At 38.7% G+C, this 24,340-nt stretch overlaps 1 protein-coding gene across 2 annotated transcripts; it reads left to right on the top strand.

The window, feature by feature from the left end:
- Nucleotides 1-3,406: 3,406 nt before the first annotated feature.
- abcc2 (ATP-binding cassette, sub-family C (CFTR/MRP), member 2) lies at nt 3,407-24,044 on the top strand. Of its 2 annotated transcripts, XM_034151739.1 has the most exons (33): nt 3,407-3,421; nt 3,576-3,851; nt 5,493-5,669; nt 5,990-6,136; nt 6,216-6,356; nt 6,484-6,606; nt 6,773-6,828; nt 7,021-7,267; nt 7,410-7,618; nt 8,573-8,750; nt 9,155-9,409; nt 9,630-9,695; nt 10,359-10,496; nt 10,576-10,722; nt 10,927-11,011; nt 11,111-11,177; nt 11,296-11,422; nt 12,199-12,375; nt 12,853-13,020; nt 13,520-13,721; nt 14,400-14,535; nt 14,770-14,872; nt 14,969-15,188; nt 17,236-17,390; nt 17,754-17,909; nt 18,020-18,219; nt 18,335-18,461; nt 18,578-18,679; nt 18,858-19,001; nt 20,468-20,626; nt 20,710-20,876; nt 21,527-21,721; nt 22,940-24,044. In XM_034151739.1, the coding sequence occupies exons 2-33, from the start codon at nt 3,807-3,809 to the stop codon at nt 23,067-23,069; spliced, it is 4,749 nt and encodes a 1,582-aa protein (XP_034007630.1). In that variant the 5' UTR covers nt 3,407-3,421; nt 3,576-3,806; the 3' UTR covers nt 23,070-24,044. The 2 variants fall into 2 exon arrangements, with proteins under 2 accessions (XP_034007630.1, XP_034007631.1); XM_034151740.1 differs by lacking the exon at nt 3,407-3,421 and having other exon boundaries at nt 3,534-3,851.
- The last annotated feature ends 296 nt before the right edge of the window (nt 24,045-24,340 follow it).

A 24,340-nucleotide genomic window follows, 5' to 3' on the forward strand; every position in this document is an offset into this window, starting at 1 on the left:
CCACATTGTGTTTGTTAGTGAATCATAAGGCATTTGTAAAACCTGTTTAGTTTGTTTGTGGAGTTATGGCAGGAAATTAGCTCCATAGAATATGGCCCACAAATTAAACTTGTGCCTGTCTTATATTGTACTTTTAAATATATACGTACAAATATATCGCACAGTAGGCCTATTCATGTGTTAGTAAGCCCAGTTAAAGTTGAAAACATTTTCTAACAAATGTAAGTTGATAAGAAAAAAGCCCAATTACTTAGCTTGAAAATATACCCTTCATATTTCCCCTAATTATGAGCAATCTAAGGCTTCTGTTTTAAGGAATGAGCTGCCAACAAAATAAATGAAACCCTATGGAGAGCTGTGATGAAGCAGTTTGTTTCTTAAAGCATTTTCAAGTATCAAGAATAATTTACAGCTGCCCCTCCACTAAAGAGCTTTGCCACCCCAACTGCCCCCCTAACTTTTTGGTTCTTAAAACTGTTATGAGTAAATCGAAACACCACTATGTCCACAACCTTGTCAAATCATTATAACAAGCAATACATTGACCTATTTTTATTTTAAGAGTAACCAAAAGCCCCTAAAACATTTTTTTCTACGGTCCTGCATCATGCGCGCGCAGCGTATACACACATACTTCGGGTGACAGCTGCAAATCACACCCCATATGCAGCAGCAGAGAGAGCAGCGACTGAGCTGTTCCCAGCATCTGAAGGTGACGTCCGTTACCCTTCGGACCATTTTGTCCTTGTATTGATTTAAGTAAAGGCACAGAGAGTGTAATACACACTATTAAAAACGGCGTGTTTGTATTCCTACCGTTTAACGGACGGTCGCCTTTTCAGGCCGTTTCTTTATAGCCAACAACACACTACACTGACAGTGCTAGCTAGGTGATCGATAATTTTTATTTTGTTAGCTAAGCAGTTAAAAAAATACGTAGGTTACATTACATATTACTTGTTAGACGCTTTTATCCAAAGCGACTTGCATACTCAATACGGTGGACAATCCCCACAGGAGCAATTTGGGGTGAAGTGTCTTGCCCAGGGACACAACGACATGCTGATTGCAGTGGGGTTTGAACCTGTGACCCCTGATCCGAACACCTACGGACAACCCACTACGCCACACGCCGCATGTAAGGTTACCCTTACATGTCACAGCAATGAATTAACTAATTAAAACAAGTTACATCCCGATTGTTTACCGCATAGACTGTAAATAGATGTGTACTATCAAACTGAGAAATTACAATTTGAGTCTGAATACAAATGCTTTTATGATTTTTATTGAATTTCTAAATGGCCAGACAGTGTAATGTATTACGAGGATGTTGACCAGTGCTTCACAGATTGACTTTTGCAGGCCAGAGTACCTGGAGTTGTTCGACTAAAAAGAAAAAGAAAAGGGAATATTGCTTATTTTTTTAGCACAAAAAGCCAGAGAACTGAAAATGAGGACGAGAGAGGGAAATGAAAAAAGAGAGGAGAGTACACTGGAGAGACCAGGAGGGTCAGAACATGAGAAGGCCACTGAAGGAGATGAAGATATGGATAGAGATGAAGTGGATGTGAGAAATGAAAAAGAGGGTTCAGACCATAGACTGTGGTTCAGACTCAGAAAGAGGGACAGAGGCAGGAAGTGAGAAGGAGGCTGAGGCAGAGGGCAGGGAGGCAGTTAGTATGTTTTTATTCCCCATCCACAGTAGCATAGCAAGGCATGTCACTCACATACAACGTAATGTAAAATAATATGTTAATTCCTACTTTCTGTTTTATGTGTTAAATAGGATTATTTGTGTAAAGATTTACAAATGCATCTTATTGTATTAGTGATTATGATCAAACCAAATATATAAAACAAATGCTATGAGTACTACTTGTATTTTGCCTGCTGTTTTATATCTTTTATCGAGAAATTCTTGTAATTCTTGTATTATTTTCATTTTGCTGAAACTTTTATGTTTTAAAATATGCACAGTCTTGTTTTGTTTGATCACTGGGCATGTTACTTTTGTGATACTATAACAATACATAGTTTAAATGTATATTTGTGTTTTAATGTTTTGTGCGGTGGATTAATCGATCCTCCCATGCCCCCCTGCCAAAACCTCTTGCCACCCCTTTGCCACCCCATGTAAAATTGTCTAGATCCGCCACTGATACTAGTATACCCTATCGACATGGCACTGCTCCCATCTTTTGAACCGACTGTTTACATAGGAAAAAACCGTATTATCATGTCATTGTTTGTTAAATAACCATACATATTAGCTTAAGATGTATTAACTCTCAATTTAGCATTGATTAATGATAGTTTTTCAAATGTTACTCATGTTTATTATTTTTTTAAATATCAAATTGCATAATTGTTGTCTTCTAAACAGTTCTACCATCTTCAAGCTTTGTTCATCCGTGGACCTTTCCCTGAACAAAACTTCTCCCAGCCTTAGCTAAAGTCCCTTTGAATAAACTGCACTTCAGTAATGCACTGCAAACATTTGGACTGATCTGACGCCAATAGCTGATTATTACAGAATGTCATACCACACCATAGTTGTAAATCAACTTCAGCACAGTCATTGCTCCTTGTTATGTGTGGGATGTCTTCACTCGTCACATGGCTATCCTTGGGACTGAGCACACAATGAGTCAGCTATATTATAACCATCTAGTGTTATCAAACGTTTAATCATTAACCAAGAAATTGTCAGTAATCTGTTTTTAGGATCATCACAGTCAGTGAAATACGTTTCACACACAATCTTTGGTACTAATAAAAATGTCATTTTCAGCAATCTAAATTATTTACTTTACTGCACAAAACTTCTTAACGTTAGAGTACTTGTGTCGTGCTGAGTATCAAGGTGACATTTTTGTATTTTAGGGATGTTTATAAAAATGTGAGTTTGTTATAAATGTACATTCCAAAGCCTAGAGTGTTTAAAGGCTGGATGACAGGCACATGTGGTTTTAGCTTCAACAACGCAATACTGTGCAATTTGATTCATGTGACCATCCTTCTTATTCCACTCATAGGCCAGAGACTCACACATGCATACCATCAGCAATACTCTTGGTTTTCTGTGTTTTTTGTTGAACTGGTGTCTGGTAGCAATTTACCTCTGGAATTTTCTTTCAAAAAAACAGCCCAACATTTACAGCGCAAAAAGAAAACCAAGATCTTTCGCACAGAACCACAAAAGTTTTGCTGGCTTTTTAAAAATCATGATGGCCTTTAACTAATATGATGTGACCTGAAAAACTCTCCTTTCAGAGAGAGTGAAGGCATGCAGAGAATAAAGTGGAAACACAACAGGAAAAGGAGTCTAATGAGGTCCCTCCCTCCCCTTTCCTAAACACACTTCCTTTTTTGGTGGTCCATCCCCCTTACACAAGGAAAACAGAACAGAAATACTTGTGTAAGACTTTTCTTTCTCTCTTACATACAGTCTTTTGCCTGAAATGTTGAACTTTAAACACATCTGAATGTAGGAGTGTCTGTGTTCTGGAGCAAAGCAACATTAACTGAATGAATTTGACTGCAGTTGTTTAGTTTTCTTATATACTCAACAGGAGGATTGCATGTGTGGACTTGTTGCTGACATCAAAGAAGGCAGCGTGGACTGCTGGGGGACAACCATCAAAGCTCAAAGTCCCTCTCAGTCACGTCCTGCAATTGTCTCTGGAGTGTAGGCGGACGGCGGAGAAAGAAGGAGGGTTTGAGTGTGGCAGCAGGGGAGAAGAAGGCGAGAAGCATCTAGTTCTCCACTTCTCTGAGAGGAACCAAAGCCATTAGTGGGGAGCATGTGTGCTGCGGCTCTGGAGGAGTACTGCGGCTCCGTCTTCTGGGTGAGTTCAACAGCCTGGGTTAATGCTGCTGACGGCAGACAGTGTGGGTTAAAGGGAAATGATTTCATTGTGGCCTCCAGTTGACTTGAATAACTTGTAAAATGTTCACACATATAATCAATAACTTAAATGTATTGACGATAACACTTACTTAAATACAATACAATATCACAGCGATACATACAAACGTTTCAATGACGTTCTGAAATGTTCTTTTCGGTTTGGGAAAATGTCAGTCATAAATCTTGTTTACACACTCAAAAAATGTTGCTTTATTAGCTACATGTTGTCTATTTAATGTAGTTGTGTCAATCCATATTTCCTAAAACTATTACTTCATGTTCACCCCTGTACACAGTGAGTTCATTCAACATGTGACAGGCCAATAATGATTGATAAGGGATGGCTCATGCCGAGACATCCCTTATCAATCATTATTGTCTGTTAACAGCACATGTTTATGAGCTATGACTCTGCATCTTTATGTTCATAAAACATATTTATAGTACTATTTAGCTTTAAGCTGTTTAATAGGATTGATTTTCTGCATTTTGTCAGTCTTTCCAGACAAATATATTTGGGTTTGTCAGTGTTTTCAGACAAAAGGCATTGTTTATTGTTTATTTAGAGATCACAATGCACATGGGTGTGCCTCCAGTCTTTCTTGGGTACTGAACACAGAAACACAATAGAGCCAGCTCCACAAAGAAAAGAATTAAGGATGAAGTAGTAACATTCTTATCAGGACAATTACACATAAAAACAAAAAGAGGAGAGACTTAACAATAATAAAGTGATGCAAAAGCAAGCAAACCAAACATTTAAACGTATTAAAGATTCAAAGATGTTACAAATAGCAAAGTGTGCCTGTGTGTTTGCCATATTAAAATAACAAACATTCAAACATACATGAAGGATTATTTACTTATTCTGTTATTTGGCAAGATATTCCTTTTTAGACAAATGCTACATGCTATGTTACAAATCAAGCCATTTTGTATTTTCTTCTTCACGTTTTATAGATTAAAATGTTAAACAAAACATTAAAAAACATCTATCTTATTGTCTAAATGTAAATATTTAATTTCCCTCACGAGTAATTGTTAAATCCATTTAACCAATGAAATAATATGATTTATATAAACTTTTCACGTAATCTCACAATTTATAAATGTATACTTATTTTCACTAATAAATACATTCCATCCAGAAAATCTGTATTTCAAGTGATTGAAATGCTTATGAATTATTTAAAAGCATTCAAAAAGCTTTGACACACTACACTTCTCTAATTTGTGTTAGTACCTTTTGCTCTTAAAGTATTGTTCAGCCCATTTCACTCGACGTTGCTGTAAATCCATTAGCACCCATCTCATAATTGCTCTCTTCTACGGAAGTGCAGATAAATCAACACATGCTGATGCCCATTCAGTCATAAACTTAGGGACTTAGGGTTTACTCAATTATGAATAACTGATTTCTAATCAGGGAGGTGTGACCCTGCACTGTAATCTAGAGTGAGCTCCAGTGCTAGTAAGCTTTGTGTTTGTGCTCGTCTCTGAGATAATGAGAGCTCTGTCATTCAGTTACCAGTGAGCCTTGTGTGATGGAAGTGTGTGTGTCTTTGTGTGTGCACCTCAGAATGCTTCATATCTGAACAGAGAAGACCCAGACCTCCCAGTATGTTTCGAGCAGACGGTGCTGGTCTGGATCCCCCTGGGCTTCCTGTGGCTCTGCGCCCCGCGACACCTGGCGTCTCTCTGCTGCAGGAAGCAAGTCACCAAAAAACACCTGTCTAAACTCTACATCTGCAAACAGGTAAAGCACACAACAAAACATGCTACTCCAGTCATAATGTGATGCTGACAGAGAAAATGAAGAAGCAGGCAGAGAAAAAGAAGAAGCCGATAGAGAAAATGAAGAAGCAGACAGAGAAAAAGAAGAAGCCTCTTTATATATTTTATGCACCACTAGCAATATCATATTTTATATCTTGAGAGACTTCTTTTTATAGATTACAAATACTGGAAGAACATTTTGTTTATTGGGGTACTAGATTAAAAAAAGAAAATGTTTTTTTCATACAGAAAAGTTAAATTACATTTAAAATAATGTGGACTTGTATGTGCTTTCCTCAGCTTGTGGTCTCTCTGTTGTTCCTGACGGCCATCGCAGCCCTGGCCGTGACACTAGGACAGGATTATGGTCCAAGCACAGACCCACCTTCAACAGTGAAAAACGCTGGTGTATACTACGTTAACCCCATCCTATACGCGGTGACATGGGTAAATATTGGATTCGTATTGATATATTTTCTCTGGTATTAAAGATGGAAAGATGACATGTTCTTTTGTCTTTTCTTAGATACTTCTGCTGTTGTGCCAGGAAGGAGTCAGGCGGAGGGAAGGAGCAGTAGACTCGGCCACTCTCTTCGTTTTCTGGTTGTTCCTGGTTCTGTGTGATATCTTTCCTTTCCAGACCCTCCTACGAGAGGCGCTCAGGCTGGTACGAGACATCAGTTCAGAGCAAGACTTTTAGCTAGAAAATAAGTCGGTGTCAGTGCGCAATCCCTTGATTTGATGCAGCTCTCTGTATTTGTAACATCTTTGTTATACTAATTTCTGACCAACAGGGCGAAATCAGTGATGTCCCTCGTTTCTGCCTGTTATACATTTCCTTTGGATTGGAGTTGATTGCACTCATTCTCTCTGCTGTGGCTGATATCGCTCCAGAAGACAAGGAGCGTTTTAAAAAGGTACCATTTCACCCAGATGGAGACATTTTCGTTATGTAACCGTTTGTATTTTTATGTTAAACTGCGAGTTACAAAAGAATGTAAGAAATATATTACACTGAACACCAATCACCTCAGCACTATGTGAATGTAATGTGTGTGCATGCTGTTGTGTTTTTATCTACAGAATCCAGAGGCAGGTGCAGCATTTTTGAGCAGAATTACTTTCAACTGGTTGAACAGGTACATTGTAAATTAGCCCTCGTAAGAATCCAAGCAAATATCCACACACATACGCCTCAATTATCAATTTGTCCTTGTTCCTTCAGTGTGATGTCAACACACATACGCCTCAATGATCGATTTGTCCTTGTTCCTTCAGTATGATGTCAATACACATACGCCTCAATGATCGATTTGTCCTTGTACCTTCAGTATGATGTTCAAGGGGAACAGGCAGCCCTTGGTACAGGATGACTTGTGGGAGCTAAAGGAGGAAGATAGCACAGCTACCATCAACGATCGCTTTCAGTTTTTCATGAAGTCAGAGTTGGCTGCAGCTCGGGTCCGGTTGGAAAAAAAGTTGAAGAAAAAACAGGATAGCAAAGCAAAGGGAGTCACCTTTCAAAATCCCATGACCAACGGACTGGCCAATGGGGTCAGTCAGGACGTGCTGATGATGGTAAGAGCGCACAGGAATACACTTTTGTACAGTACATTTATCCTGCACTTTAAACATGTTTGTTATTACTAGCGTCATTGATTCTCAGTCAGCGCCCCACATTCATTTTTTAAGTTCATGTTCAAAAAACACTTTTCTTTAGGAGGAAAAGGGAAAGAAAGATGATGGAAAGAAGGATGATGGAAAGAAGAAGAAAAAAAAGGAAAAGGACAAAGAGAAGGAGGAAGTTGATCATCCCAGTTCATGGCTGATTTCCACCATTTACAAGAGCTTCAAAGGTCTTCTGTTTGAATCTGCCTTCTTCAAACTTCTCCAGGACCTACTGGGTTTTGTCAGTCCTCAACTTCTAAAGTAAGTCCAGTTTTGTGGTTTTGTTAAAGCTCATTATTTATCTATCAAGATTTTAGATTGGACAGAAACACCTTGAACCTTCTTAATCACAACAAAGTGTTACTCTTTTTCACTGGGTCACAAATCATTTACTCAGGGTCAATGAACTCTCACTGCTATACCACAGAATGTTGAACTGTTGACAAAGTGGGGAGGGACACACAAAAGGGAGGATAATAATTAAGAATAATTTGTTCATCTTTACATAGATTTAACTATAACTTTCAAATCGGTTCTCGGTTCTTGTGAATGTTCTGACCCATGAGTTTTAAACAGGAGGTCTGCAGGTGGGCTGCTGAATTATTGATTAACATTTCATTAATACAAAATGTGTTCTGCTCTTGCTACCCATGAATCCTCGTTCATCTAGGTGAGTTAGCTAACTATGATAATAATTTGACTTCAATTCAAATGTGATCACATTTGATGCTGCACACAGCAGGAGTCTGAGAACATTGCAAGTAATTGGTATCCTCTGAGCTGTGAGACGGATATGTACTGGCTGTCACCTCCACATTACAATATCTCAGCTCACCCTCTCTGCTCCTGACTACTTTATAACTCCCTGCAAATCATGCAAAGAAATGACTTTGATAGAATTTAATTTCCTTGTTACTTCTTCATATTAGAGATAACTTTTTGTTACAATTTAAATACTTATGAAGCTGCAACACTACAACATATTTGGATGCAGTAGCAGTAACCTTATACAGTTTTATGTTTCGGGAATGTTGCCACAGACTCAGTTCATAATACTGAATAATATTTAAATATTGCAATACTTTAGTGAGCTCAAAGAGATAGTTAAAGTAAATGATAGTCAGAATGAAGGAAATTATTCAATTTCATGATAGAGGAATAAATCAAAGATCAATTTGAGCTGACCTTTAACTAACTTTTTTATACTTCTCCTAGATTGATGATCTCTTTCACTCAGGACAAATCTAGGTATATCTGGGAGGGGTACCTGTATGCAGTGCTGCTGCTCCTGGTGGCCATCCTGCAGTCTCTGTTCCTGCAGCAGTACTTCCAGCGCTGCTTTCTGCTGGGGATGAAGGTTCGCACGGCCATCATTGCTGCTGTGTACAAAAAGGTAACAACTCATGTGACATTTTTTAACTTTACCTTGCACATTTAAACAAAAAAGGAAATTACCACGGCAGTTAACAATATAAAATTATATATTAACTCAAAAGACTTGTTAGCTGTATGAGTGATAAGTCACTTAAATCAACACATGAAATTACCTCCTATTCATTTCCTAAGCTTTCCAATATCTCATACATTTAGATCCAGTAATTATAAGCCTTTTTTTTATGTTTCCAACGTTTTATAATAGCCCTCAGCTACTATGCCAATATACAATAGCATGAAGTTAAAGAAACATCTTTTGTTATTATTTTCAAACTATTAAAACTTGTAACAAATTGTCCTCTCCTTACTTCCTTTCCACTTCCCTCTCTCCCTACAATCTCCTCTTTATCCCTTTTTTCCAAGGCATTGATTGTGTCTAATGACACACGTAAAGAGTCTACGGTTGGGGAAACGGTGAACCTGATATCAGCAGACGCCCAGCGCTTCAACGACGTGACCAACTTTATCCACCTGCTGTGGTCCTGCCCTCTGCAGATCCTGTTGTCCATTGTCTTTCTGTGGATCGAGTTAGGACCGTCTGTGTTGGCAGGTCTGGCAGTCATGATCCTGATGGGGCCCATCAATGGACTGATAGCCAACCAGGCCAGAAAAATCCAGGTCAGCAGAAATGCACACGCATACACGGTTCTTGTGACACCCATTAGAATAAATTGCACGATACATAACAACAATTGTAGATCTACCTTTTCACAAAGTCAAAGATTTGAAATGCGAGGCAGCTTTGAGAAACTCACAGAGAGATCTAAAGTAAATGTAATGCATCGTTATAACATGAGGTTAACAGTGCACATGATAATTAACCATCTTTTCTTTTCAGATAAAGAGCATGAAGTTCAAAGACATGAGACTGAAAATCATGAATGAAATACTCAATGGAATGAAGGTGAGTAAATAGCCCATCATCAACAGTGTGAGGGGAATTGTTTTGGAGCATTGATTGGAAAACAAGGAAGCTCAAACCGATCTGACGTCTGACAAACTGAAGGTTTAATTAAAAGCTTGGCAAAGGAGAAACAGAAGAAGAACAATACAATCTATTTTTAAGTACAGCCATTTTCTTTCCCTATTTATCCTAAACAGGGCCTGCATTAGGCTTCTTTATCTAAAACTAAGCCATTTCCATGACTTCTCAATTCTTAATCAAAACAAGCCATTGAATCATCACTGGCTCCAACTTTCTGTCTCATTTAGCTGGCATACCAGCGGACACCAGTCACAGCCAGTTTGTCTTTTAATAGGAAATTGGCATTCTTTTATTCTTTACAATTAGGAATCAATTCTGCTCCCTTTTTTGTTTAAAAATGTTTCATGCGGATTTGCTGAACAGGGGGAGTCTTAGTGAGTCCTACCTCAGATGAAAAGATTGTCAGCCTCCTGATTGCTAGTCTGCAGTGCCGTCTTTTATACTGCATCCCCACATGTAGTTTATTGACATTCACTCATAGCGTATAAATGCTGTCCCTCTGTTTCCCCACCCTTCCTTTTCTTTTGCTTTCCACAATACCCGCTACTTCCTTGTTCCCCTCTTCATTTAATCTCTCACCAGATTCTGAAGCTGTATGCATGGGAGCCATCCTTCCAGACACAGGTGGAGGACATTAGGGAGAAGGAACTTAAAGTCATGAAGAAGTTTGCCTACCTGTCGTCTATCTCCGTCTTTGTGTTCAACACTGCTCCGGCTTTGGTAAGTCCCTTTAAGGTAGCCTTGCCAATAGATGGGCTAACGATGGTCTTTGCAAATCTCACACTTCCTGTTTCTGCAGGTTTCTCTGGCCACATTTGCAGTGTTTGTAGGGGTGAGCCCAAGCAACATTTTGACTGCGGAGAAAGCTTTCACCTCCATCTCGCTTTTCAACCTCCTCCGATTTCCCCTGGCCATGCTGCCCATGCTCATCGCTGCCATTGTGCAAGTAAGGGAACATCACACATGGTACACACACACACACACACACACACACACACACACACACACACACACACACACACACACACACACACACACACACACACACACACACACACACACACACACACACACACACACACACACACACACACACACACACACATACACCAAAGCTGGAAGCCCACTAACTTGTTCTTTGGCATTTCAGATGACAGTGTCTAAAAATCGTCTGGAGAAGTTCCTGGGAGGCGAGGACCTTAAAACTGATGTTGTGCTCCATGACCCCAGTTTCAGTATGTTCACAATCAGCATTTACACATGTTCCTCAGATCCATCTACACTCCTATCTGTCAGTCTTTTCATGTGTCTATGCATCTCTGTTCATCTTCTAGACGCTGCTGTTTGTGTACAAGATGGCTCCTTTGCTTGGGAAAGACAATCTGAGCCTCTGCTGAAAAAGTATGTCTGTTGTGTCAAACAAAAAAATACACATTTAGACATTACGCTATATGGCTGAAAAATATTGTGTCTGTTCCTACTGTATGTTGAACATCATTTTCCTGTGTGCGTTTGCCAGTGTTTCCTTAGATATTAAGCCAGGTCGGTTGGTGGCAGTAGTGGGAGCTGTGGGTTCAGGAAAGTCTTCTCTCATGTCAGCCCTCCTGGGAGAGATGCACACCACCAATGGCTTCATTAACATTCAGGTGACATTTATGCGTTCTTAATTAGTGATAGACGTAATTATGCACAACATTTTTAATTACCCAAAGAAAAAATTGTTGTTCAACCCTGGTTATAATTGAACATTGACTCATCATCAAATGTTCAGGACATTTAATTCTGTTTGGCTTTAAGGCTGTTTTTCTTTTTACAAGAAACAGAACAATATACTACAAGAAAGATGCTCATGCACAAACAAACAAAAATAGATGGTGGGGTGGTAAAGGATTTATATTGTCAACTTATTACATGCATGTGTTCTTATTTGCATGCATGCACATGGTCTTGCATAAGTACATGGTTTAGTCCCAAACATAAATAACATTTTATTATTGTTTATTTACATATATATTTCTCCTGATGGATTCTGTATATTATGAATTTACTCTTATGATTAAGGCAACAGTACATTAGTAGATACAAGCATGTAGGATTAGAATACAACAAGCATCAAAGGCTCATATCGACAATGGTTCTCCAACATATAACGTAAAAAAAAACATTAATCCATTACAGCACTCGAGAAAACACAAACATATCATGGCTAAGTTCCACAGCCTACATGTTGCAAGCTCTCCTATCGCATTTCAGACTACAAGCTACTTAGAAATCATCTCTTCAAACCTGGAAAGATGTACTCCATATTAGACCTAATGGATTTCAATTGTACAGCAGCAGCATAAAGACGGGTACTTAGCCATCAGACAACAGTGCAGTTAAAAGGAAATCTGTGCCTGACTATTTCTGTGACTATCTCCAGGGTTCTCTAGCCTTTGTGCCACAGCAGGCCTGGATCCAAAATGCGACTCTGAAAGACAACGTCCTGTTTGGCTCTCAACATGACGAGACCAGGTTCCAGGAGGTGATCAAGGCCTGCGCCCTGGACCCTGACCTGGAGCTGCTGCCTGGTCGTGAACTCACTGAGATTGGAGAGAAAGTAAGTATCAAGGACTTGAAAAATTGGATGTTTGATGTGTTTTGATGTTTAGTGAGAAACACAATCATATTGAACAAGTGTGTCAGTACTGAAGGTCACAGTTGCCACAAAACCAGTGAAGTAATGCCACTTAATTTTGACAAGAATATCAATGAATTGTCAATGTATTTTTATCAATGAATATACTGAATACCGATCAGATCGCCCTTCACTACATTATTTCATAGAACTGATGATCTGAGTCGTATTAGTTTCCATGCAACATTACATCAATGACACATAATGTCCTAAACTAAAAACAAATAGAAAGAAAAAGAAGACATACTGTAGCTAATTTTAAGATAATTTAAGATAAGCACAATATGATCCCTTAAACCTAAAACTGTTCTCCTCTCCTCTCCTCTCCTCTCCTCTCCTCTCCTCTCCTCTCCTCTCCTCTCCTCTCCTCTCCTCTCCTCTCCTCTCCTCTCCTCTCAGGGCATTAATCTCTCAGGTGGTCAGAAGCAGCGTGTGAGCTTGGCCAGGGCAGCTTACAGTCAGGCTGATATTTATTTATTAGATGATCCCTTGTCTGCTGTGGACTCTCATGTAGGAAAGCATCTCTTCCATCAAGTCATTGGACCCAATGGAATCCTAAAAGAGAAGGTTTGTGCTAAGCCTACATTTATGCGTTAGTCAGTAATTCATGTTTTACCTTGATGATAACTTTTCTTTGAATTTTAGTTGAATTGAAAGGGACAATGATTTTTAACATAGTTTCTAAACAGAGCGTAAAAGTGATATACTCCAACGGGTTTAAACTGTACTGTAGCTATTGATATATACAGTATATGAAGCTTTTATTATAATAAAATATACTAAAACATGTACAGTAAATGGGTTCAGCTTTGGTTTGCTTTTAGACAACACTCAACCCTTTTATATCTGGAATTAATTTGATTTACGTTGTGTTGAGTTGACAGCCCTTCAGGGAGAAAGGTCAACTTCAATATAAGTCAAAGTAACATGTGACATATATAGGTATTATATAAATGCGGAAGGGAATATACAGGCATTTTATAGACCATTCATTTTTCCATTTCTTTACTGTTTGAAATTAATATTGATGTCACAGTTGAGGCCAAGTGTTTCTTCACTTTTACAGACTCGCATCCTGGTGACTCATGGAGTGAGCTTCCTGCCATATGTAGATGAAATAGTGGTGTTGGTGGATGGAGTGGTATCCGAGGTTGGATCCTATAAAAGCCTTCGTGCTAGCAGGGGAGCGTTTTCTGAATTTCTAGACACATATGCCAAAGAGCAAAGAAATCGGACCACTTCAGAGCCAGGTACCACTTCAGAGCCAGGTAATCACAGCCTTCTTCTAGCTGCATTTTTGATGTGACAAAAACAAAATACTCCTATTTTGTTCAGGTTTCTGGCAGAATGAGCAGAGGGAGCCTCTGGGGATGGGAACATTATTCAAAACAAACAGCCATGGTTAAGAAACTGGTCTTAGGACAGCATATACAGTTGGTGTCTCTGCATTACCATTGTTTTAGCTGACAGCAAAAGTATTCCACTGATACTTTGTGTAGTAACCCTGATTTTGATTTTGTTTCTTTGCGCTTTTTTTTAATAAACGTTGTATATGCATTTCATTTGTTCATGTTAATTATCGTAATTTGTTGTGTTTGAGTTGTTGAACATCGCTAAACAATTACTACATTTAAATATAACCCCGGCATTGTAAAATCTTTTCTTACTGTACCGGAGTGAGCTATGATATACAATTATTATTATTTGTATTAAATGATTACTATTGTTGGTTCGAATGAATTGTCCCCCGGTAAAAACATCCAGCCCCCTGTTGTGCTGTGCATCATTGTTGATCAGTAGCGTGGGTGCATATAATTGCTGTTATAAACATAATAACCTCTTCTGTGGTGTTTAGCACGAGTATCACAGTTGGTAAAATATCAGCATGTTCTATTTTAAGCCTCACTAATGACACTATGTATGCTATTGTGAACATATGTATTTAGGTGGTTTCCAGGAGACTGTAGACGTGGAGCTCATACCTGAAACTGAAGATCTTCAACCCGACTCTCCTTTGGAGGACACCGTTTCTCTTACACTGAAGAGAGAAAACAGTATCCGCCGCAGCAAGCGCATTGGCAGGTTAGAACACCATGAAGTGCTGGGTAACAACATCAAAAAACAGTGTGTTTGTGAGTGTGTGAGGATTAATGTAGGGGCAGTGGGTTTCTTGTTGGGGGCAACTGACCTCTGTAACAAAACCTAATATAGCATCTCTTGCTTTCATGCACAGCATACAAGATCAACATTTTAAGCTTCTACCAACTATATTTTCATCCTGGAATATAATGTGGTATTTTTCCATTTTTTTTCTAGTGTCAGACTAAGAAGACAAAGCTCTGTAAGAGAACCAGAAGTAGCCGACAAATCAAACAAAGGCCAGAGACTAATTGAGAAGGAAACTATGGAAACAGGACAGGTAATATATACGTTTTTTGTCTCATTCTTTTTCCAACACCACAAATGGACATATTAAGAACTCTTTTTCTGAGCCTTTGTCCTCTCTTTTAACCAGGTCATGTTCTCAGTATTCCTCCAGTACCTGCGTGCCATGGGCTGGGGATATACCGTCATCGTCTTCCTGGTTTACTTATTACAGAACATTGTTTTCATTGGTCAAAACGTGTGGCTGAGTGACTGGACCAATGACGCAGTGGACTACTACAACATGACATACCCGAGTTGGAAGAGGGACACCAGGGTGGGAGTGTTTGGAGTTCTGGGAGTGGCTCAAGGTAACTGACAGTCCTGATTACACAGGCTCCGCCCTCTACTCTTTGGTAATACTTTTCACTTAGGCCAGAGCTGCTGACTCCCTTATATACTGAGTCGCTGACGCACACAGTCTGGTAGCCTCGTCTTGATTGGCCAGTTACCTTTATGTAATGCAAATTCCGTGCTTGCGGGTAATTGGTGAATATTATTACCCAAAGAGTCCAATAGAACTTTGTCTGTTCATATAGAACTAGGGTTACAATACATAACCATGTACATAACACATTTTCTTTATTATGCAAATATTTTCAGATCCATGTCAGTTAGCTTCTTAAAGTGAATTAGTGGTAGTAAAAAAACTCTCCACACATTGAGTTTCTACATTTCTAACACAATGTATTCAAAGAATAGATGGGAAGTCAGTTCATTCACTTTTTAGTCTTCACTATGGAGCAAGAGCCAGGACTTTATTAGCTCAGCTTTTATGCTGAACACATGTGATATGGGGTCAATGGTAGAGATTGGACATTTGTTTTAGGACCTGTGGCTGTTTACATCATCTGACAACTCAAGAGAGTTGTATGAGAGATATGAGAAGTTAATCATTTGAGTTTGGAAATATAGTAGTAGATACACATACCTATTCAGCTAAACATTAATCTTAACTAAAACCACAACATACTGTATCCTTTTTACATTGCAGTTTGTGTACACAATAAAGAAACAAGATACAATAGGGTTATTTCATTTCATTTCAAACCTTTATTTATCCAGGTTGTATCCCATTGAGATCATTGATCTCTTTTTCAAGGGAGACCTATTGTTATAAGTGAGCTATGGTCATGCTGATATGCCGTACTTATAACACAGACATTGGAAAACATAAGCCTTTTGTAAGCCTTCCATCCTTTCCATGCACATTTCCAGATTGTAGTTTAGTTTAAAGCAATTCACAGTAATTCTTCCAAAATGAAAATGTACTTTTCTTCAGAGACAGAACAGAAGAGCTTGAACTAAGAAATGCTGACAGGCATAATAATGCAGAAGGGCCATTTTCCCCTGTTCATTGTGATTGGGAGCTTTTTCTTCCAATAAACAAACACATGTTTTGGGTCTAATATTTTGATCATTTTTATTTATAAATGATACAGTATCTTACTCTAATGTTTCACCAAACTGGCTCCCTTAGTAAACTCAGTAAACACAAGCAGGGCTTTTGCATGGCACAAATGGGAATAATATATCTGATGTCATGTTTTGTTTTTTGGACACATTAAATATACACAACATAATATTACTAAATATTTTTGACAAATTGCATTTGGATGCTTTGACACCTTGAGGAGCACAGATGTTGCCCCACCTAGCCCAGTCTCTGGATCATAGACATGCTCTGAATGTCAAATATTGCCCCTATAAAATATATTGCCATAAGATTTGGTATGGTTTTATCTTTCCTCTTGTCAGATGATAATATAAAACATTTTTGATTCACAAAACCGTAACTGGCTAAATGCAGAAAATGGTTTCTCTTCTGGTAGCATGGTGTCAAACTCAATATAATACATTATTCGTCTGACAGCAAGAAAAATATGTGTTTCTAAAATGTTTCTGTATTGTGATATGGATTTGTGAGGGACTGAGGTTGACCTCTTAAGTTTGAAATGTACAAATCTGTGCAAAGAGAAATAACATGTTTTCTAAAAGATTTTGACGGTTTATTTGTATTTATTTTGTATGCTGCTTTCTGTTGGAGAGTGATTGGAATTGCCACCCTCTTAAAAAACAAAGGAAATAGGAAAATAGGAACATTATTTCCAAAAAATGAATTGGTCTGTAATTGTTGAAGTGCTCTCTAAGCTGCTCCAAATGTATCCAGTAGAGTGCCGCTGCTCTTGGATTTTGGTGATGAAACTTTGATTACCAATCAGATGCAGAGGCAAGAATGAAACGTTGGATAAGATGATGTTAACACTTCAGAACTATATCTAAAGTGATGCTTCATTTTGGCAACTGTGGATCTGGAGTTGGTTTTCATGTGTTTGAGGATCTCTTCTTCTGTTCCAGGCTTCTGTGTGTTCTTCGGTACGCTGCTCCTGGCCAAAGCTTCGATCTCTGCATCACGTATCCTGCATTCAAGGCTGCTTAACAACATACTGCGAGTTCCCATGGTATTCTATGACACCACACCCATTGGAAGAGTCATCAACCGCTTTGCAAAGGTAGGATTTATCATTTACCTTTTTTCATTCTTGTTCTTTTTTTTTTGTCCGCATAAAGTCATCCTAAAGCATGTTTGCTACACAAAATGTCAATCTTCCATTCAGTATTTATTTTCATGCAGATGTTATTCCTCCTTATAAACAAGGGCAACATTGATAAACCTGCTCATAAGATAAAATATTAAAGCCTCAAGTGTACTTACATGTTCCCCGAGTAGGAAGCATGGCAATTCCACAGGAGTTTATTATAAATTGAGGAACCAGACGAGATTAGATTGCTTTTCATCTGTTTTGGGTCACTTGAAAACACTTTAATATGTTACTTTTAATAAAGACTAACCTTTCCCTTTGCTTGTTCCAAAGGATATTTTCACAGTGGATGAAGCCATTCCACAGTCCTTCCGCGCCTGGTTAATGTGTATGCTGGGTGTGTTGGGGACACTGTTTGTCATATGTCTGGCCACTCCTTTCTTCACCATCATCATCATTCCTCTGGCCGTGGCCTACTACTTTGTACAGGTAAGCTGAACCTGAACAGTGAACATAAAAGTGAAAATGGATTTTTCCAATTGTAAAAAGAATCCAACTTCACTTCTGTTCATCTGTTTTTCCTTTCTCTTTTCACCTAGCGTTTCTATGTAGCGTCTTCAAGGCAGCTACGTCGACTGGACTCAGTGTCTCGCTCTCCTATATACTCACACTTTAGTGAGACAGTGTCAGGTCTGTCAGTGATAAGAGCCTACGGCCATCAAGAAAGATTTCTGAACCACAACACAAAAACTATTGATGAAAACCTCAAGAGCGTCTACCCGTGGATAGTGTCAAACAGGTCAAATATTGAAGTCATCAAAAAATCAAAGCCAATATCTCACCTATGGGATTTTCAGTATGGTTTGAATGATGATATCATTATATCTCTGTGTGTGTGTTTCTTCACTCTGCAGATGGCTGGCCATCCGTCTGGAGTTCCTTGGAAACCTGGTGGTGTTTTTCTCCGCTCTGCTTGCAGTATTATCCAGGGACACTCTGGACAGCGGCCTGGTTGGCCTGTCTATATCCTACTCCCTTAATGTCAGTGAATTAGACTCTACTCTTACACTGCAGATGATGACATAGATTTGAATGCCAGTAATAATTACAAGGTATTTTAATGCTAACAAATCCACATGGCCCTTCTTTCCTTACAGGTGACCCAGACCCTTAACTGGCTCGTAAGGATGACATCAGAGCTGGAAACCAATATTGTGGCCGTGGAGAGAGTGAGTGAATACACCGAGCTGGAGAACGAGGTACGTGGCATCAAGAGCTAAATCTTCGTTCACAAACCAAAAGTGTCTTCATGGCGTGTTAATATCATTGTGTTGTTAATCCTTTTATTCCATATAATCTTTCATAGCTTTGGTTAGGTATAGACATATGACAAAACTACATTTCTCAGCCTTCTAACGTCTGATTCTTTTTCTACAGGCTAAATGGGTAACTGACACTCGGCCTCCAGAGAAGTGGCCCGAGGCAGGAAGAGTTCAGTTTGACAACTACAAGGTCCGTTATAGACCTGGATTGGACCTGGTGCTGCATGGCATCACCTGTGATATCAACAGCATGGAGAAGGTCAGTGTGTGTGTGTGTGTGTGTGTGTGTGTGTGTGTGTGTGTGTGTGTGTGTGTGTGTGTGTGTGTGTGTGTGTGTGTGTGTGTGTGTGTGTGTGTGTGTGTGTGTGTGTGTGTGTGTGTGTGTGTGTGTGTGTGTGTGTGTGTGTGTGTGTGTGTGTGTGTGTGTGTGTGTGTGTGTGTGTGTGTGTGTGTGTGTGTGTGTGTGTGTGTGTGTGTGTGTGTGTGTGTGTGTGTGTGTGTGTGTGTGTGTGTGTGTGTGTGTGTGTGTGTGTGTGTGTGTGTGTGTGTGTGTGTCACACTCCTGAATAGATTTTTGGGTGGGTTGCTGGTAGAATTGGTGTTGGAGCTATTTATTGCTTTATATGATCAATTAGTTACACATTTACATGTATTTCCTTGGAGTTTTTGTTCATTTGTAATGTATATGTTGTGTAGTTATTGTAGTTAATTCAAATAGTTTATTATTGTTTTATTTTGAAGGAGTTTTGGGCACCTATTGATCATGTACCCAGTATATTGGAGACAGTCGGTGGTGGGATCAGCGCACCAGTATAGGCATATGTTTTTTTTTACCTGAGTGGGAATATATCAAATATGTACTTAAACAATATAAATATAATATTGTAAACTACATGTAAACATATATGTTTAGTTAGAGTATGTAGTTGCTGTTTATATGTTTCAATCAACTGTCACATCAGACCTAGCCCTGACTACTAACTAAAAAGGACAGGTTATATTGTAGCCTCTTTGGAAAAATAGGACAAACATCTGTTTCACAACTCTCTCATTTGTGCCTTTCATCTTGGCAAGCAATCTTGATGATTATTTTTTGTCTGGCCTTGTCTCAGCTGCTTTTCTTAACAGTTTATTTCCCCTGGTTCTTTTTCTTCGAAGGAACCTTGATCTTTCATCCTTCGGGGTTTTATTGTAGGCAGTGTCAATACAGACTGCAGCACAAAGCATACACAGATAAGACTTGAGAAACCTTCTATACAGAGCCTGTCATATTATTGAAGTGCCTGCAACAAAGCCGAGATTATTACCTAATAGATAATGCACATCCTCCAAAGACACTTCGCCTTGTATCTCTCACTCCTTCAATTCACTAGCATGTCTTGGACTGGGATACATGTTTTAAAATAGAGGGCTACAGCTATAGTTACACCCACTTTAAAGACATGCTGCTTCTTTTTCTGAAAACACATTTCTCACCTTTTTTCAAAAGACACTTTCAGTGTTTTGACGCTTGTTCTTTCAAATAATCAGCATAGGCTGCAGTGAGATTATAAAAGCACAACGTTATCCTGATTACCATTATTCCTTTATATAAATATAATTTTAAAAATGCTCTGTTCATCTCACAAATAGGTGTTCTACATTATGACTGCAATGTATAGAACCTAGAAGAAAAGATGTGTCGGTCTTCATGTTTTACCCTGTGTGCTGTCTCTCTGCATTCAGATTGGTATAGTGGGTCGCACAGGAGCCGGGAAATCCAGCCTGACCAACTGCCTGTTTAGGATTATTGAAGCTGCTGAAGGTCGTATCCTCATTGATGGTGTGGATGTTTCCACCATAGGCCTGCATGACCTCAGAAATAGCCTAACAATCATACCACAGGTACAACACAACAACAATTACAATTCCACAAACAGAATTGCGTTTTCAATGGTACACTAACTCATCCAATCCTGTGAGCGCAGGATCCAGTGTTGTTCTCGGGGACCCTGAGGATGAACCTGGACCCATTTGACAAAGTCAGCGATGAGGCGATCTGGAAAGTGTTGGAGCTCTCCCATCTGAAGGACTATGTAGCAGGGCTGCAGGAAGGACTACAGCATGAGGTTGCAGAGGGGGGAGAGAACCTCAGGTGGGCAATGAATGTGTTACTCTTCCACATTATAAATCATTACACATACAGCTAATGAGAAATTCTGTTTTTTTTGTTGCTTCAATTGAAAACATGTTTAGTTTGTGTTATAAAAATACAACACAAGTCAACACACAGATAAATGATTTACAGCTTGACGTTCAAGGTTCAAGGTTCAAGGTTCTTTATTGTCAATCTGACATAGCTACAGAGTAATTATGCAGTTGAAAATCTTATGTCACAGGCTTCTCCAACAATGCAACATAATAACAATAAGAGCAAGAGCAATACAAAAATAATAATAGTTATAAAAATGAAATAAAGTTATGATGTGGAATAGTGCAGTACGAGTCTATATACAAGTTATTGGAATGATATATATATATTAGGTATTACGTGGAGTTGATGATTGGCTGTAAAATTTACATTTGTAGCTGGCAAACAACAATTCATGCTTAATAAGATGCAGACAATATATTTAATACACTTTTATTCTTTCAAATGATCTACTGTATTAAATATTCATCGCTTCTGTAATTACCCATCGCCCCTAAAGGAATCACTTATAATTTCATATAAAAACAAGTGTCTTTTTGTGATGTATTTTCCTTTCTGGTTGAAAACATTTGATCATGTCACTCTCTTGTCAGTGTGGGGCAGAGGCAGCTGCTTTGCCTGGCTCGGGCGCTGCTGAGGAAGTCCCGTATCTTGATCCTGGACGAAGCCACGGCAGCTGTTGACCTGGAGACAGACGACCTGATTCAGACTACCATCCGTCAGGAGTTTTCACACTGCACTGTCCTCACCATCGCCCACCGCCTGCAGAGCATCATGGACAGCTCCAGGTGAGTGTCTCCTAGGGTCCGGATGAGGTGTCTCTGCACTCATATCGCTCCGGTTAATGGAAACTCTCTCTTTTCCTCCACTCATGTCTTGATTTTCACATTTAATCCACAATTGGCTTTTAAAGAATATCTATATAGTTTGTTGGTTGACTCCCAAGTATACTCCCAAAGTACAACAAATGTTCTAAAGAACAAACTGCAAATGCAACATTATCTTGCTCTTGCAAAAAAACACAACAAAAACTGCAATAAAAACAGAGCATTCATTCGTGTTTTTGATAAAGCAATCCAAACACTTCCTCTTAGTTAGTTATATGATTTGGATGTTTTGTCTCGATTTCTTTTTCAATTTGTATTTTAGTCCCAAACAATGGCCTAGTCATAGTCAGTATTTCATTGGCCAGGTGTTCCAGCAGTTGAGGATGCATTCTCTATTGTTAAAAAAGCCTGATGGCCACAGCTGTGAGATCCAAGTCCTCCTCTACTGTATGTGCACATCTACAGTATAAAAAGATAAGCAGACATGAAAGTTCTGCAAGACTTCAAAGTCCCCATGTGGCTTCGCCCAGAGAGCTCGGCTTAGGGGTGAGAGGTTGTGTAAGAATATAAATTATTCATTGCATTCGATAGATTGTGGAAATCAGGATATCGTATCTAAGTATTATGTAACAATACTAAATGCAGTGAAAAAAGGCTTCTTTATTGAACAGTCTGCAAAAGAGGTTGGAACTGACTTGAATTTGGACAAAATAACGTGTATAACATGGAAGTACTTGGGGTTTTTGGGCAGTGTGTATTTACCATATCGTATGCAATGAAAAAACGTTTAACATTATTATAAGCAGACATTATCCACTAGCTAGCAAGTTAACCGCTGGGGTAAGCAATTTAAAATTTGAGCCGACAAATAGGGTATCTGCAAACCAAGAGTCGATAGTCAACAACACATTTAGAAAATATATTTTTTGCAATAAAGAATTCATGAAAATCAAATCATGCCTGGTTTGGTCTGAACATGCAACAGACTGATTTACTTTATTGGCTGTACTTTGCTGTGTTCTACTGACTAGAATCATTATCTGAAATAAAAAGCGAACCCTCTCTCCTATCCTCATTGCATTTCCTTCACATTTGAGCAGGAAGTTATTTCAAATCCTCCTCTGCCTGCTGACATGTACACAACTCCTTTTCAATACTGCCTGTGTTCGCCTCCCACAGGGTAATGGTGCTTGATGCCGGAAAGATTGTGGAATTTGATTCTCCGAGCAACCTGCTTGAAAAACGGGGCAATTTCTATGCCATGGTGAAGGATGCTGGAATAACGCAAGAAGACGTCACAAGTCTTTGATGTTGAAATTGGACTTTTAATGTAATTCCATAAATTGCTTATGTTTGATTTATTTTTCAAAAGCTGGATTGTGCTTTGATATGAAGAAATATTTTACATTTGTATTTAAAGGAAACAATAGAAATAAATCATATACTGTATGTAAATAATTTTATATGACAAAATATATATTCTTTCTCACATAACGGGTAATTGTTTTTGATAAATAAAACTACTTCAGTTGTTTAACCTCTGTGTCATATTGAACTCTGTGTTTAACGGGTCTTAACAGTTATAGATCTACATGATGTTTAATACACTTATATGCACTATAGATTGATACTCGCATGTTAAATGAATACATGTGTAAGCCTACACATTGTGGTTTTCTTTTCATCTGGATTTGTTTATATATATATATAACTACCGCCTGGCTGTAGGTTTATTTTAGTTGATAGGAATAAGGGTTCAATTTGAAATCTCATCTCATTCCCTCTCATCTGAGATAAATCATTACACAAAATACATTTAAAAAATGATTTAATAATGGTCAAATATGGCAACCACAATGTCTGTTATTTAAACGTATGTTTGTTTGTGTGTCTGTATTTGTAATGCCTACTATTTATTGACATAGATCTTTTCACACCCTCCTCCCATTTAGGGGCACAAAACAGAACCCACAAGGTAAATATGAATTGTCTTACAATGGTTCTTTGTTAAGGCTTACATGTGTCTCAAGGGAATATATGTATGTCTCAAGACTGTCCTTCTAAGTGACAACAACTAGAATGTGTATGTTTCTGTATTGCAACTGTGTATGTGATGCACCTCTATTTCCTTCAATAGTCTAGTGAAGAACAGGTGCGAATGTGCGCTGGTAATTATACGCATGAAACATCCAGAAATGTTCTCTGTGGATCAACAATGCTGGTGAGGGAAACAAGTCGTTCTCTGGAATATCTTGGTTAATAATAATAAAAAATCTACACAAGCTATCAGACTGTCTTGCCTGTTTACGCAGCAACTTTGAATTATTTAGGAATTTTTATTATCAGCCAACCATTTGACTGTATCGATTGTGGAGAGAGAGGGAATTGGATGGAGCGAGGGAGAGAAGGTGAGGGAGTGAGAGTATTACAGAGAGAAAGAGGGGGTCAGAGGGAAGGAGGGAGATGAACACAGCAGGGGGTTTTCTGTATGTGAGAAGAGCTGACGGTCTTCATCCTGCAATATTGACTGAAGGTAAGTCTTGATTTTTATTTATCCAATACACCTTTGAATGGTTGATT

Source organism: Trematomus bernacchii, unplaced genomic scaffold (assembly GCF_902827165.1).
Source record: "Trematomus bernacchii unplaced genomic scaffold, fTreBer1.1, whole genome shotgun sequence".
NCBI lineage: Eukaryota > Metazoa > Chordata > Actinopteri > Perciformes > Nototheniidae > Trematomus > Trematomus bernacchii.

Bases quoted from the DNA above. Each gene is read 5' to 3' on its own strand.
- abcc2 (XM_034151739.1), top strand. From the start codon at position 3,807: ATGTGTGCTGCGGCTCTGGAGGAGTACTGCGGCTCCGTCTTCTGG. The intron at 10,497-10,575 runs GTAAGTCCCTTT...CTGTTTCTGCAG, and splicing joins TCAACACTGCTCCGGCTTTG to GTTTCTCTGGCCACATTTGC. The intron at 18,220-18,334 runs GTCAAATATTGA...TTCACTCTGCAG, and splicing joins CCGTGGATAGTGTCAAACAG to ATGGCTGGCCATCCGTCTGG.